Here is a 10,965-nt window from a genome sequence, read left to right on the forward strand (position 1 = left end):
GGGACCCCTGAGAGGGGGCGGGGGAGGGGACTGGGGCCAGGAAACCCCATTTACCGGCCTCTGCTGACTCAGCGCCTCTATCTCCCCTATGCAGCCTCCCGTGGGGTCCCCTCCTCATGCCTCCTCTTGTCCCTGGCCCCCAAGCCTTGGCGGCTCAGAGTTGGAAGGGTCTCCAGAGACCACCAGCTCCAGCATCGTACAATGAGGGGCTGAGGCCCTGGGTGCACCCGCTTCTATATTTTCGATGTGGGGATTCGGGCTTAGTTCTGCCTGAATCCGGCTGGGTCTGGTACTGTCCAGCGGCTCCATCTCCCCTCAGGGCTGGGACCCTCTGGGTCACTCGGTGAATCAGCTGGAAGGGGCTTTGGAGGGCCAGAATCCACGACTGCTGTGGGGCCATCTAGCCTCTGCTAGGAGTCCTCTGACCACAGGGAGCTCACTACCTCTCAGGAGCCCCTGCCATTTGGGGGTAGCTATTTGTTAAGTTTTGTCAGACACTGACCTTAAACCTGCCTCCCTGTCACTTCCCACTATTGCTTCTTGGACTTCTGGGGCCAAGAAGAATAAACCCAATCTGAGGGCTCCCTGTTCATCCCCAGACCAGCACCCCCAATTCCTTCAAATGATGAAAAAATGCTTCCGAATTCTAGAGCATTTTAAAGTATGTGGAGGGATTTTCTCAAGAGGACACCAAGAGGGTAAGGTCTACAAACATGGTTATGCCCATTTTACAGATGTTTCAGAGAGGCTAAGCTGTAGGCCCACCTTCACTCTGCTAGGAGCGGGGAGAGCCAGGGCTGCATCCTGTCTGTTGACTCCTGCCAGCCCGTGGCTTTCCCCATTATACCCACCAGGCTTGAGCCCCCAGCCTTGTCCCTCTGGCCTGGTTGCCTTTATCAGAATCCAAGCTCTACATGAGGGAGCTCCAGTTTTTTTTTTTTTTTACTACAAATGCTCCCCAAGATCTGAGCTGGGAGTGAACCTCAGAGGGCATCTCATTGGACCCCCCTCATCTTACAGATGAGGAAACGAAGACTCTGGGAACTCAAGCTGGGGGCCGCATAGACAAGATCTTAGCATCTTGGATTTAGAACAGGAAGGGACTCAGGGGCCACCCCTAGTTCAATCCTCTCCTGTTCAGATGGGGAAACTGAGGCCCAGAGAGGTTAAGAAATGCCTATGGTCATGTCAGATTATAGACTTAAAACAGGAGGGATTCTCAGAGACCATCTCTTTTAATGTCCTAGTTTTCCACAGGGGGAAACTGAGGCCCAGAGTGGAAGGGTCACAGAGAGTCAGGCCCAGTTTTTGTAGCTACCACATCAGTCTAGTATTGAACTTGCATCCCACTAAGACCCCCAGATCTTTTTCATGTGAATCGTTGTCCAGACATACCTCCTTCATCTTGGACTTCTATGGAGCCTCACCTTCTGGCTTGTCTTTTCACCTCCCTCTTCCCTGTCCCACCCTGCCCCAGCCCTCACTGGCTGTCTCCCTCTTTCCTGTAGGCTGATGGGTTGGGAGGGGCGGGCCTCTGCCTTATCTCTGGCTGCTTTACTCTGACCACTATCCCCTGGAGGGGGATAGTGACCACACTATACCCGGGAGGGCTCAGTTCGGGAAGGTCAGCCTGTCCAACCCCTGTCATCTTCTATCTGCTCTGCCCTACCAGCCAGGGGCCATGGGTTCTGGTGAGTCTGGCCTTGGCCATGATAGAGGGTTTTTGGGGGGGGGCAGTGGGAAGGGGGAGGTTTCTGCGCTGATTCGGGATCTTTTGAGGTCTAGGCCCCAGGCCCCACCAGAGCTGGGGTGGGGGTGGGAGTGGAAGGGTGGTGTTTGTCTTCTGCAGTCCTGGAAAATGGGGGTCTTTTCCTTTCCAGACCCATCCATCACTAGCCTCCTTGAAGGAGACTGGCCTCCGGAGAATGCTTCTCTCCTTCCCGGAGGCCCTCTGTGCCCCTGCCCCTGCCCTCCTCCCAGGCCCAATCCCCGGCTTCACTTCTCTTAGGTCCAGTGGGCCAAGGCTGGGCTGGGACCTCCAAAGCCCCTACCCCTGATACATTCCTGTCTGTCAGGCCAGGCTGAGAATCCCAGAATGTCCGGAGTCGGGGGGTGTTTGGAAGTCACAGGGTTCAACCCCCTCATTTTACAGATGAGGAAATGGGCTGAGGGAGGAGGAATTGGTAGCAGGAGCAGGCCTTGAAACCCCCACCCTCATCCTACCAAGGAAATGGAATTGGGGGTAGAGAAGGAAGGTTATGGATGGGGAAACTGAGTCTAGAAGAGGAGAGATGTAGACAGGCTCAGGACCTGGAAAGCACTCCCTCCTCTTCTCTAGACTTCTCTCTAATTTTTCTTCATGGTTAGCCCCCCTGAGGATCCTATGACCACCCCTCTCCTCCCCCCAGCGACTCTTTGCTCCTCTGTCTACAGGAGCCCAGAACGCTGCCTGGCATGCAGAAGGTGTTTAATAAAAACTTATAGGGTTGAATTGAATGGTGTAAGGTGGGATTTGTAGGCAAAGACCTGGGTTCAAATCCAAATTCACTCACTAATTGGCCTTGTGACCTAAAAGCCTTTCCTTTTCTGGGCCTCAGTTTCCTCATCTGTAAAATGGGAGGGTGAGACTAAGACAGTGAGGGCAGGATCTCTAAGGTCCCTTCTAGCCTTAAGTTCTATGTTCCAAAAGTCCCTTTAAAATGGGACTAAAATCATGATGGAGGCTTAGTTAAGGTCCCTTCTAACCCCAACTTCCCTTCTCCCGGAGCCTCACTTTCCCCATCTGTGAAGCAGGGGGCTCGGTCCCTAACAGAGGAAGGTCCCTTCTGGGCCCCTGGCTTTGGAGTCTGGGTGGGGCCTGGGCCGCCACCCTTCCTTTACTGGCTCTCCTGTTCCAGGGCTGCTGCTGGGACCCTGGGCCCTGGGCCTCCTGCTGCTGGCCTCCGTCCGCCGGGCCTCGGCCTGTCCCCCTCGCTGTCGCTGCGCTGGCGACCTGGTGGACTGTGGGCACCAGCACCTGACGGTGGCTGGCCTGCCCAGGGCCTTCCCTCCGAGCACCACTGAGGTCATCCTTCAAGCCAACAACCTGAGCAGCCTGCCCGTGGGCCTCTTCGACGGGCTGCCCCTCCTGCGCCTGGTGCACCTGGGGGCTAATCCCTGGCACTGTGACTGTGGCCTCTCCTACCTGTGGGCCTGGCTGGGGGCGCAGCAGAACCGCAGGGCCTACCGGGACCTGCGCTGTTCCGGGCCCCCCCGGCTTCGGGGCCGCCTCCTGCTCTATCTGGGCCCCGAGGAGCTGCAGGCCACCTGCGGGGTGGCTGGTTGCAGCCAGGCACTGGGGGCCCAGCTCGCCCTGCTCTGCCTGCTCTTACTCCACGCCCTGCTGCTGCTTTTCCTGCTGATCCAACTGTGGCGCTACCGGGCGCTGACCCGTGAGGCGAGGCTCACTGCCCAGGATCTGCTGCCTCTGGCAGACCAGACCCCCTGACCTGAGCGGGCTGAGCCGGGGCCGGCGTCTGCTCACCCAATACCCCTGCCTGGCCTGGCCTGCCCTGCCCTGCCCTGCCTGGGGCCAATGCCCCCCTGATCTGACCTGAGCAGTGGCCAGGGACTGCTCCCCTCAACCCACCTAATGCCCCTGCCCTGCCCTGCATGGGGCCAGTGCTACCCTACCCTAACCTGAGCAAAGGCCCAGGCCTGCCCCTTGGTGTGACTCACCTCCTCAAGCCTCCCCAGGTCCCACAGACTGATCCCCCTGATCCATAGGGAAAGAGGTATACCCCGCAGCTAGGGCTACCCATTCCCCTGTGCCTCCCCAGCACCAGAGTCCAAGACTCTCTGACCTGGCTTCCTTCACGGATGGAAGGCTTCATTGCTGACTTCATCCTCTGTGGCAGAGGGGCAAAGACTCTGTGGTCACAGGCCTTCCAGCCCCCTTGAGGGGGAATCCTGCCCAAGGCCTGAGCTCCTCTCCAGGGTGGCCACACCCTTCAAACCTACTTCTTCCTCCCGGCCCATGGCTGTCTGACCCTCTCCCAGCCTTCTCTCTAACTACTCTGGGCCACCCCCATCCCTGAGCAGAGGCAGCAAATGCTTTGGGCGTCCTATTCAGTAAGGACTCTGACAGGTAGTCATGTGTCTGGGGAAGGGCAAAGGGCCCAGAAGTGCCCTCCACCAAGGAGGGCCCATTGGAGGAACTGGAGAAGAGAAGACTGAGGGGGCAGAGGAGAGCTCTGTCCAAGTGTCTGGACAGCTTGGGCCCACAGGGCAGGGTCTGGAGGAGATGAGAGCTGCCCCACTGGAAGGGCTTCCCCATGATGGGAGGTCTTCAGGCAGAAGCTGGAGGCGTCTTGTTCGTGGATAGGCTGGGCCCATTGGCCTTGGAGGGATCCTTCCATGCGTGTGATTCGGAGATGGCCATCCCAGAGCCACCCTTTGGAAGTCCCAGATCCCATAGAGCGGTCTAGCAGACGCCCCTTCTGTCAGCACAGAGAATCCTCAGGCACAGCAGAGGGCCAGTGTGGCCCAAAGCACTGATCCTGGAGCGTTTGGCTCTCTAAAATGAGGAGGTTGGATTAAGGGGCTTCTAAGGTCCCTTCCAGCTTTCAGGTCCGGGGACCTTGGGGTGGCCTGGGTCTCTGACCCACCCAGGACCCGGTGGCAAGGTCAGGGGAGTGGGAGGGAGAGGAATGAGTCCTAGAACAAACTGTGGGGCTTAGTGACCACTGAGGCAGCTCCATCAGGCTCCCGGGGAAGGCACACAGTTGGCCCTACCCAGAGAAAGGGCCAGAATCGTGTGCTACAGTTCTTTGAGAGGGTCAAGCTCCAGCTTGGGAGGAAGCGTGTGTGAGGGTGGGGTGTGGGGGGCTTATTAAAATAAACCACTGACCCTAGGATTGGTAGGACTATGTCATCTGGAAAGGGAGAATTGGGACTACCAGGCTCCTCTCTGAACGTACATACAATGGGACTGTAATGGTGTCACTGGGTGTTTAGGGGCTGGGGGTGGGGGATGTGTTCCATGTTCTTTCGTGCCCTTTTACCCCTTTCTCTTGCCTCCTGGATCCTGGAAGGAGAGGGCGATAACTTGGTAGTACTGAGAGGGCCAAAGGTCATGGGGCTTAGCGAGGTGGGGAGCAATTATTGGCTGAAGACAGCCCAGGGAGTTTCAAAACCTCATTTATGGTTTACATGAGTTATTTACCACCAGTGCCCCCATTCTATCAGCTCAATAGCCTTTTGAATTCTGCATTATCAGAGAGCACTATGGCTCAGCAGGGAAGGAACCCATCCAAGGAAATGTACCCTTTGATATTGGCAGCCTTAGAAGAAGCCCCATTCACTTAGTCCTGGTTGCAGTGCTGGTCGAACCACCTCAGGTGCAATTCCACTTACTACCTGGGAGTGTCCCTCCCCATGAAAGAAGGGACTGGATCTCCAATGTCCCTCCATGCTCCCCAACTGCTTCGCCCTGTTCTCTAGAGCAAGGGTGTTTCTGACTGGCTTTTTGTACATTTACCCATGGAGATTCTTTCCTGGCAGATAAATCCCTGAGAATTTGAGAATTTATCACAGCAGTTTGGGGGTCTATGAGGCAGAAGGAGGGAGGAGAGAGGGAGAGGGGGAGGGGGGGAGAGAGAGAGAGAAAGAGAGAGAGAGAGAGAGAAGAAGGAGAAGAAGAAGAAGGAGGAGGAGGAGAAGAAGAAGAAGAAGAAGAAGAAAGAAGAAGAAGAAGAAGAAGAAGAAGAAGAAGAAGAAGAAGAAGAAGAAGGGAGAGAAAGGGAGATGGAGAGAGACAGAGAGAGGGAGACAGAGAGAAACAGAGAGCGAGAAAGAGAGAGAAGGAGGGTGGGAGAGGGAGAAAGAGACAGAGACAGAAACAGCATGTTGATAGCCAGGTAGAGGCTAGACCTTAGGCTTCCTGATTCCTAATATCATTGAATTTCAGAGCTGGAAAGGTTCTTGGAGATCATTAAACTCAATTCCGTCATGTACAGATAGGAAAACTGAAGTTGAGAGATGTGTGACTGGTCCCAGGTCCCCACAGAGTCAGCGGGAGAGATGGACGTGGTGGGCTGGGGTGGGGTGGGGTGGCTCTAAGGCCCTGGAAGATGGGAGGGGGCTGGATCTGGGGAGGCCGTTCAAGGCCAGCTAGGAAAGTCGGCTTTGGAGAGATGGGAGGCTGGTCCCCAGTCTGTGACTCGCACCCAGAGGAGCCTCTCCGGGGCCTCCCTCGGGAGCTGACTCCAGAAGAAGCAAAGTGTCTTGGGAGAACGGGGAGGTCCAGGGGAAAACCAATGCTTGCAGTTCTACGGAAGGCCAGCAGAGTGCTGCCATGTGCCGACTATCTCCAGCTCAGGACCACCAGCTCCAAAGATGGAGTTACCAAGGATTGGGAAGCTATGGGCCTTTGTGGGGGAGTCTCACTGTCCTGGAGTCGAGGACTGTGGCTTTGAGCTCTGTCATTAACAAACTGTGTGACCCTGCTCTGTAATATTTGTCCTGCTTCCCTCATAGCATTATTGCAAACAAACAAAAAAAACCCCTTGTAACATTGCCCAGACCCAAGGGGCAACCGAAACAGGGAAGGAGGTGGGGGAGCACGGGGGAGCAGAGCCCCTCCCCATGGCCTGTAGACCCACCTGTGCCCCAAGCCAAGCCAAGCCTCTCTGCCCTGGGTGGGCAGGGGACGCTTGGGGGGGTCTGGACCTTGAGAGAGCACTATGGGACTCGGTCTCCGGATGTTGGCAGGGCTGCCTTGGGGTGGAGGAGTCAGGCCTCTGGGCTTTGGTGGACCTGGGAGGAGTGGAAGGAAATGAGACCGTGGGGAGATTCTGGGTGCGCCGGAAACCTCCTTGGATTTGTAGTTAAAGGACACAGGGTAGGCTGCTGTCATTGCCTTGTTCCAAAGCCTTGGGCTTGGCCAGGTTCCCTTCCCTTCAATGGGCCTCACTTTCCTCATCTGTAAAATGGGGCTCTCTAAGGTCCCTTTTAGCTCTAAGTTTAGGAATGAAACAAGCATTTATTAAGTGCCTACTGTGTGCCAGGCAGTGTGCTAAATGCTTTACAAAGAGTATCTCACTTGCTTTTCACAACAACCCACGTGAGAAAACTGAGGAAGCCAGAGGTTACACGACTTGCCCAGAGTCACACAGCTAGTGAGATCCAAGGCAGGATTTCCTCTCAGGCCTTCTCTCCCCTCTGCCTCACTTGCCAGATCAGCCCCTCCAGCATTTCTGAGTGTATCTGTCCTCCCTTTCCTCCCCAGGAAGAACAATCCAGCAAGTCCCACAGCGCCTGCCCCATTCCACACCCATAGTCCCCCACCTCTACAAAGAAGAGCCCACCCTGGTCACTGACACGCCACAAGGTTGTTCTTCAAGGATTGTTTCCATTTCTATTGTTGATGTTGTTGTTTTGGGGGGCCTAATTCACGTTTATAGCTTGTGGGAAAGCTGTGGGATTTGAGAATTTATCACAGCAGTTTGGGGGTCTGTGAGGCAGAAGGAGAGAGGAGAGAGGGAGAGGGGGAGGGAGGGGAGGAGAGAGAGTGAGAGAGAGAGGAGAGGGAGAGGGAAGAGAGTGAGAGGAGAGAGGAGGGGGAGAGAGAGGAAAGAGAGAGAGGGGAGGGGGGAGAGAGACAGAGGAGAGAGGAGGGGAGAGAGAGGAAAGAGAGAGAGGGGAGGGGGGGAGAGAGACAGAGGAGAGAGGAGGAGAGAGAGAGGAGAGGGAGAGGAGAGAGGAGGGGAGAGGGAGAGAGTGAGAGGAGAGAGGAGGGGGAGGGGAGAGAGAGAGGGGAGGGGGGAGAGAGAGACAGAGGAGAGAGGAGGGGGAGAGAGAGGAGAGGGAGAGGGAAGAGAGAGAGAGGAGAGAGGGAGAGAGAGAGGAAAGAGAGAGAGGGAGGGGAGAGAGACAGAGGAGAGAGGAGGGGGAGAGAGAGGAGAGGGAGAGAGAGGGAGAGTGAGAGGAGAGGAGGGGAGAGGAGAGGGAGAGAGAGGGGAGGGGGGAGAGAGACAGAGGAGAGAGGAGGGGGAAGAGAGAGAGGGAGAGGGAAGAGAGAGAGAGGAGAGAGGAGGGGGAGAGAGAGGAAGGAGAGAGGGGAGGGGGAGAGAGACAGAGAGAGAGGAGGGGGAGAGAGAGGAGAGGGAGAGAGAGGGAGAGTGAGAGGAGAGAGGAGGGGGAGAGAGAGAGAAAGAGAGAGGGGAGGGGGGAGAGAGACAGAGGAGAGAGGAGGGGGAGAGGAGAGGAGAGAGAGAGGGAGAGTGAGAGGAGAGAGGAGGGGGAGAGAGAGGAAAGAGAGAGAGGGGGAGGGGGGAGAGAGACAGAGGAGAGAGGAGGGGAGAGAGAGGAGAGGGGGAGAGAGAGGGGAGAGGAGAGGGAAGAGGAGAGAGGAGAGAGGAGGGGAGAGAGAGGAAAGAAGAGAGGAAGAGGGGGGGAGAGAGACAGAGGAGAGAGGAGGGGGAGAGAGGGAGAGGGGGAGGGAGGGGAGGAGAGAGAGTGAGAGAGAGAGGAGAGGGAGAGGGAAGAGAGAGAGAGGAAGAGAGGGGGGAGAGAGAGGAAAAGAGAGAGGGGAGGGGGGGAGAGAGACAGAGGAGAGAGGAGGGGGAGAGAGGGAGAGGGGAGGGAAGAGAGAGAGGGAAAGAGAGGAGGGAGAGAGAGGAGGAAAGAGAGAGAGGGGAGGGGGAGAGAGAGGAGGGAGAGAGAGGGAGAGTGAGAGGAGAGGAGGGAGAGAGACAGAGGAGAGAGGAGGGAGAGAGAGAGGGGAGGGAGGGGAGGAGAGAGAGTGAGAGAGAGAGGAGAGGGAGAGGGAAGAGAGACAGAGGAGAGAGGAGAGAGAGAGGAGAGGGAGAGAGAGGGGAGAGTGAGAGGAGAGAGGAGGGGGAGAGGGAAGAGAGAGAGAGGAGAGAGGAGGGAGAGAGAGAGGAAAGAGAGAGAGGGGAGGGGGAGAGAGACGAGGAGAGAGGAAGGGGGAGAGAGGAGAGGGAGAGAGAGGGAGAGTGAGAGGAGAGAGGAGGGGGAGAGAGAGGAGGGAGAGAGAGGGGAGGGGGGGAGAGAGACAGAGGAGAGAGGAGGGAGAGAGAGGGAAAGAGGAGAGGGGAGAGTGAGAGGGGAGGGGGAGAGAGACAGAGGAGAGAGGAGGGGGAGAGAGAGGAGAGGGAGAGGGAAGAGAGAGAGAGGAGAGAGGGAGGAGAGAGAGAGAGGAAAAGAGAGAGAGGGGAGGGAGAGGGAAGAGAGAGAGAGAGGAGGAGGGAGAGAGAGAGAGGGGGGGAGAGAGACAGAGGAGAGAGGAGGGGAGAGAGAGGGGAGAGTGAGAGGAGAGGAGGAGGGGAGAGAGAGGAAGAGAGAGAGGGGAGGGGGAGAGAGACAGAGGAGAGAGGAGGGGAGAGAGAGGAGAGTGAGAGAGAGGGGAGAGTGAGAGGAGAGAGGAGGGGGAGAGGAGGAAAGAGAGAGAGGGGAGGGGGGAGAGAGACAGAGGAGAGAGGAGGGGGAGAGAGAGGAGAGGGAGAGAGAGGGGAGAGTGAGAGGAGAGAGGAGGGGGAGAGAGAGGAAAGAGAGAGGGGAGGGGGAGAGAGACAGAGGAGAGAGGAGGGGGAGAGAGAGGAGAGGGAGAGAGGGGAGGGGGGAGAGAGAAGGAAGGAGAGAAAGGGAGACAGAGACAGAAAGAGGGAGAGAGACAGAGAGAAACAGAGAGTGAGAAAGAGAGGGAAGGAGGTGGAGAGGGAGAAAGAGAGACAGAAACAGCATGTTAGTGGTCAGGCAGAGGCTAGCCCCTGCCCCATCCACCCACCTCTCACCCTCCTGCAGAAATGGCCCCAGCACCACTCTGTATCTCCTGGGCCTTCTGGGGACCGATCTTTCTGCACTTAGCCAGGTTCTCCTTGATGGGGATGGGCTGGGCTGGACTCAGAACCTCCTAGAACCAGTCACAGCTCTATTGGGTGGGGCAGAACCATCTAGAGCCCAGGGGACAGTACAGAAGAGCCCTGGGCCAGACTTGGGGATGGGAGCCCTGAAAAGCAAGAATAACAGTGGTTTCTATCCATCCCACTCTCAGGATTACAGGGATAGCCCCACTGCATTATCCTGAGGGTAGGAGAACCAGGATAATCCCCATCTGACTGATGGAAAAACTGGGGCTCAGAGAGATGAAAGGACTTCTCTAGGATTACGGGCGAATTAGTGACTGGCAGAGTCTGGAGCCTCTCTGAGAGCGTCCTGCCTCCAAGGTCGGGCCCTGGGATGGCTTGGGTCAAGGCTTCCCTAAGCAGGGCTGAAGTGGGGGGGGTACTGACCCGAAGATGTAGGGATTGTAGACCTTCAGGGCTGGAAAGGCCTTAGAACAGGGGATGGCAGAGCTCTGTCCTCTTAGAACAGAGAATACCAGAGTTGGGAGGGGCCTCAGAAGAGAGTTCCTATCTGGTAAGGACCCTTAGAACCTAGAATCTGGAATGCCAGACCCGTGTTGGAATGGGCATTAAACTCAGTTTCCACATCTGTGAAATGGACTTGGTGGTCTCTATGGTCTCTTACAGCTCCCTAGGAGCACAGACTAGATAGAATGGCCAGACCTGGAAGGAACCGCAGAGGTCATTGGGCCCAACCCTCTTATTTTACAGGCAGAAAAACTGAGGCCCAGGAAGGAGCCTTAACCTGTCCAAAGTCCCGTAGCTGCCAAGGAAGGGCTGGGGTGTGAGCCAGCCCCACGGCCCTGCCCTGCCTCTCCCTAGCGCCCCTGGGCCCAGGATGCTTGGCTCCGATTCCTTTTTGGGGTGGGGGGGTGGGGGGGTGGGGGCTGTTCCTCTCGTGGCTGGCCTCAGGTGATCAGCCGCTGACCTGCCGGGGATGTGACATGGGCTTTGTCCCCACAAGACGGATGGCTCCTTCAGAGCTCATCCTCACCGGGCTGGCCCATTGTCCCGCTGGGAGCCCGTGATCGCTATCTCTCCAAGGCCCATAGAGCCCCTG

At 57.0% G+C, this 10,965-nt stretch overlaps 1 protein-coding gene across 1 annotated transcript; it reads left to right on the plus strand.

Annotated features, from left to right (window-relative positions):
- The first annotated feature begins 42 nt into the window (after positions 1 to 42).
- Positions 43 to 6,010, plus strand: GP1BB (glycoprotein Ib platelet subunit beta). The gene is made up of 2 exons (XM_020996504.2): positions 43 to 1,691; positions 2,898 to 6,010. Exons 1-2 carry the CDS (start codon positions 1,682 to 1,684, stop codon positions 3,485 to 3,487), a joined length of 600 nt encoding a protein of 199 aa, XP_020852163.1. The 5' UTR covers positions 43 to 1,681; the 3' UTR covers positions 3,488 to 6,010.
- The last annotated feature ends 4,955 nt before the right edge of the window (positions 6,011 to 10,965 follow it).

The sequence above is a fragment of the Phascolarctos cinereus genome, unplaced genomic scaffold (assembly GCF_003287225.1).
Source record: "Phascolarctos cinereus isolate Bilbo 61053 unplaced genomic scaffold, phaCin_HiC Scaffold_4;HRSCAF=312, whole genome shotgun sequence".
Lineage (NCBI taxonomy): Eukaryota > Metazoa > Chordata > Mammalia > Diprotodontia > Phascolarctidae > Phascolarctos > Phascolarctos cinereus.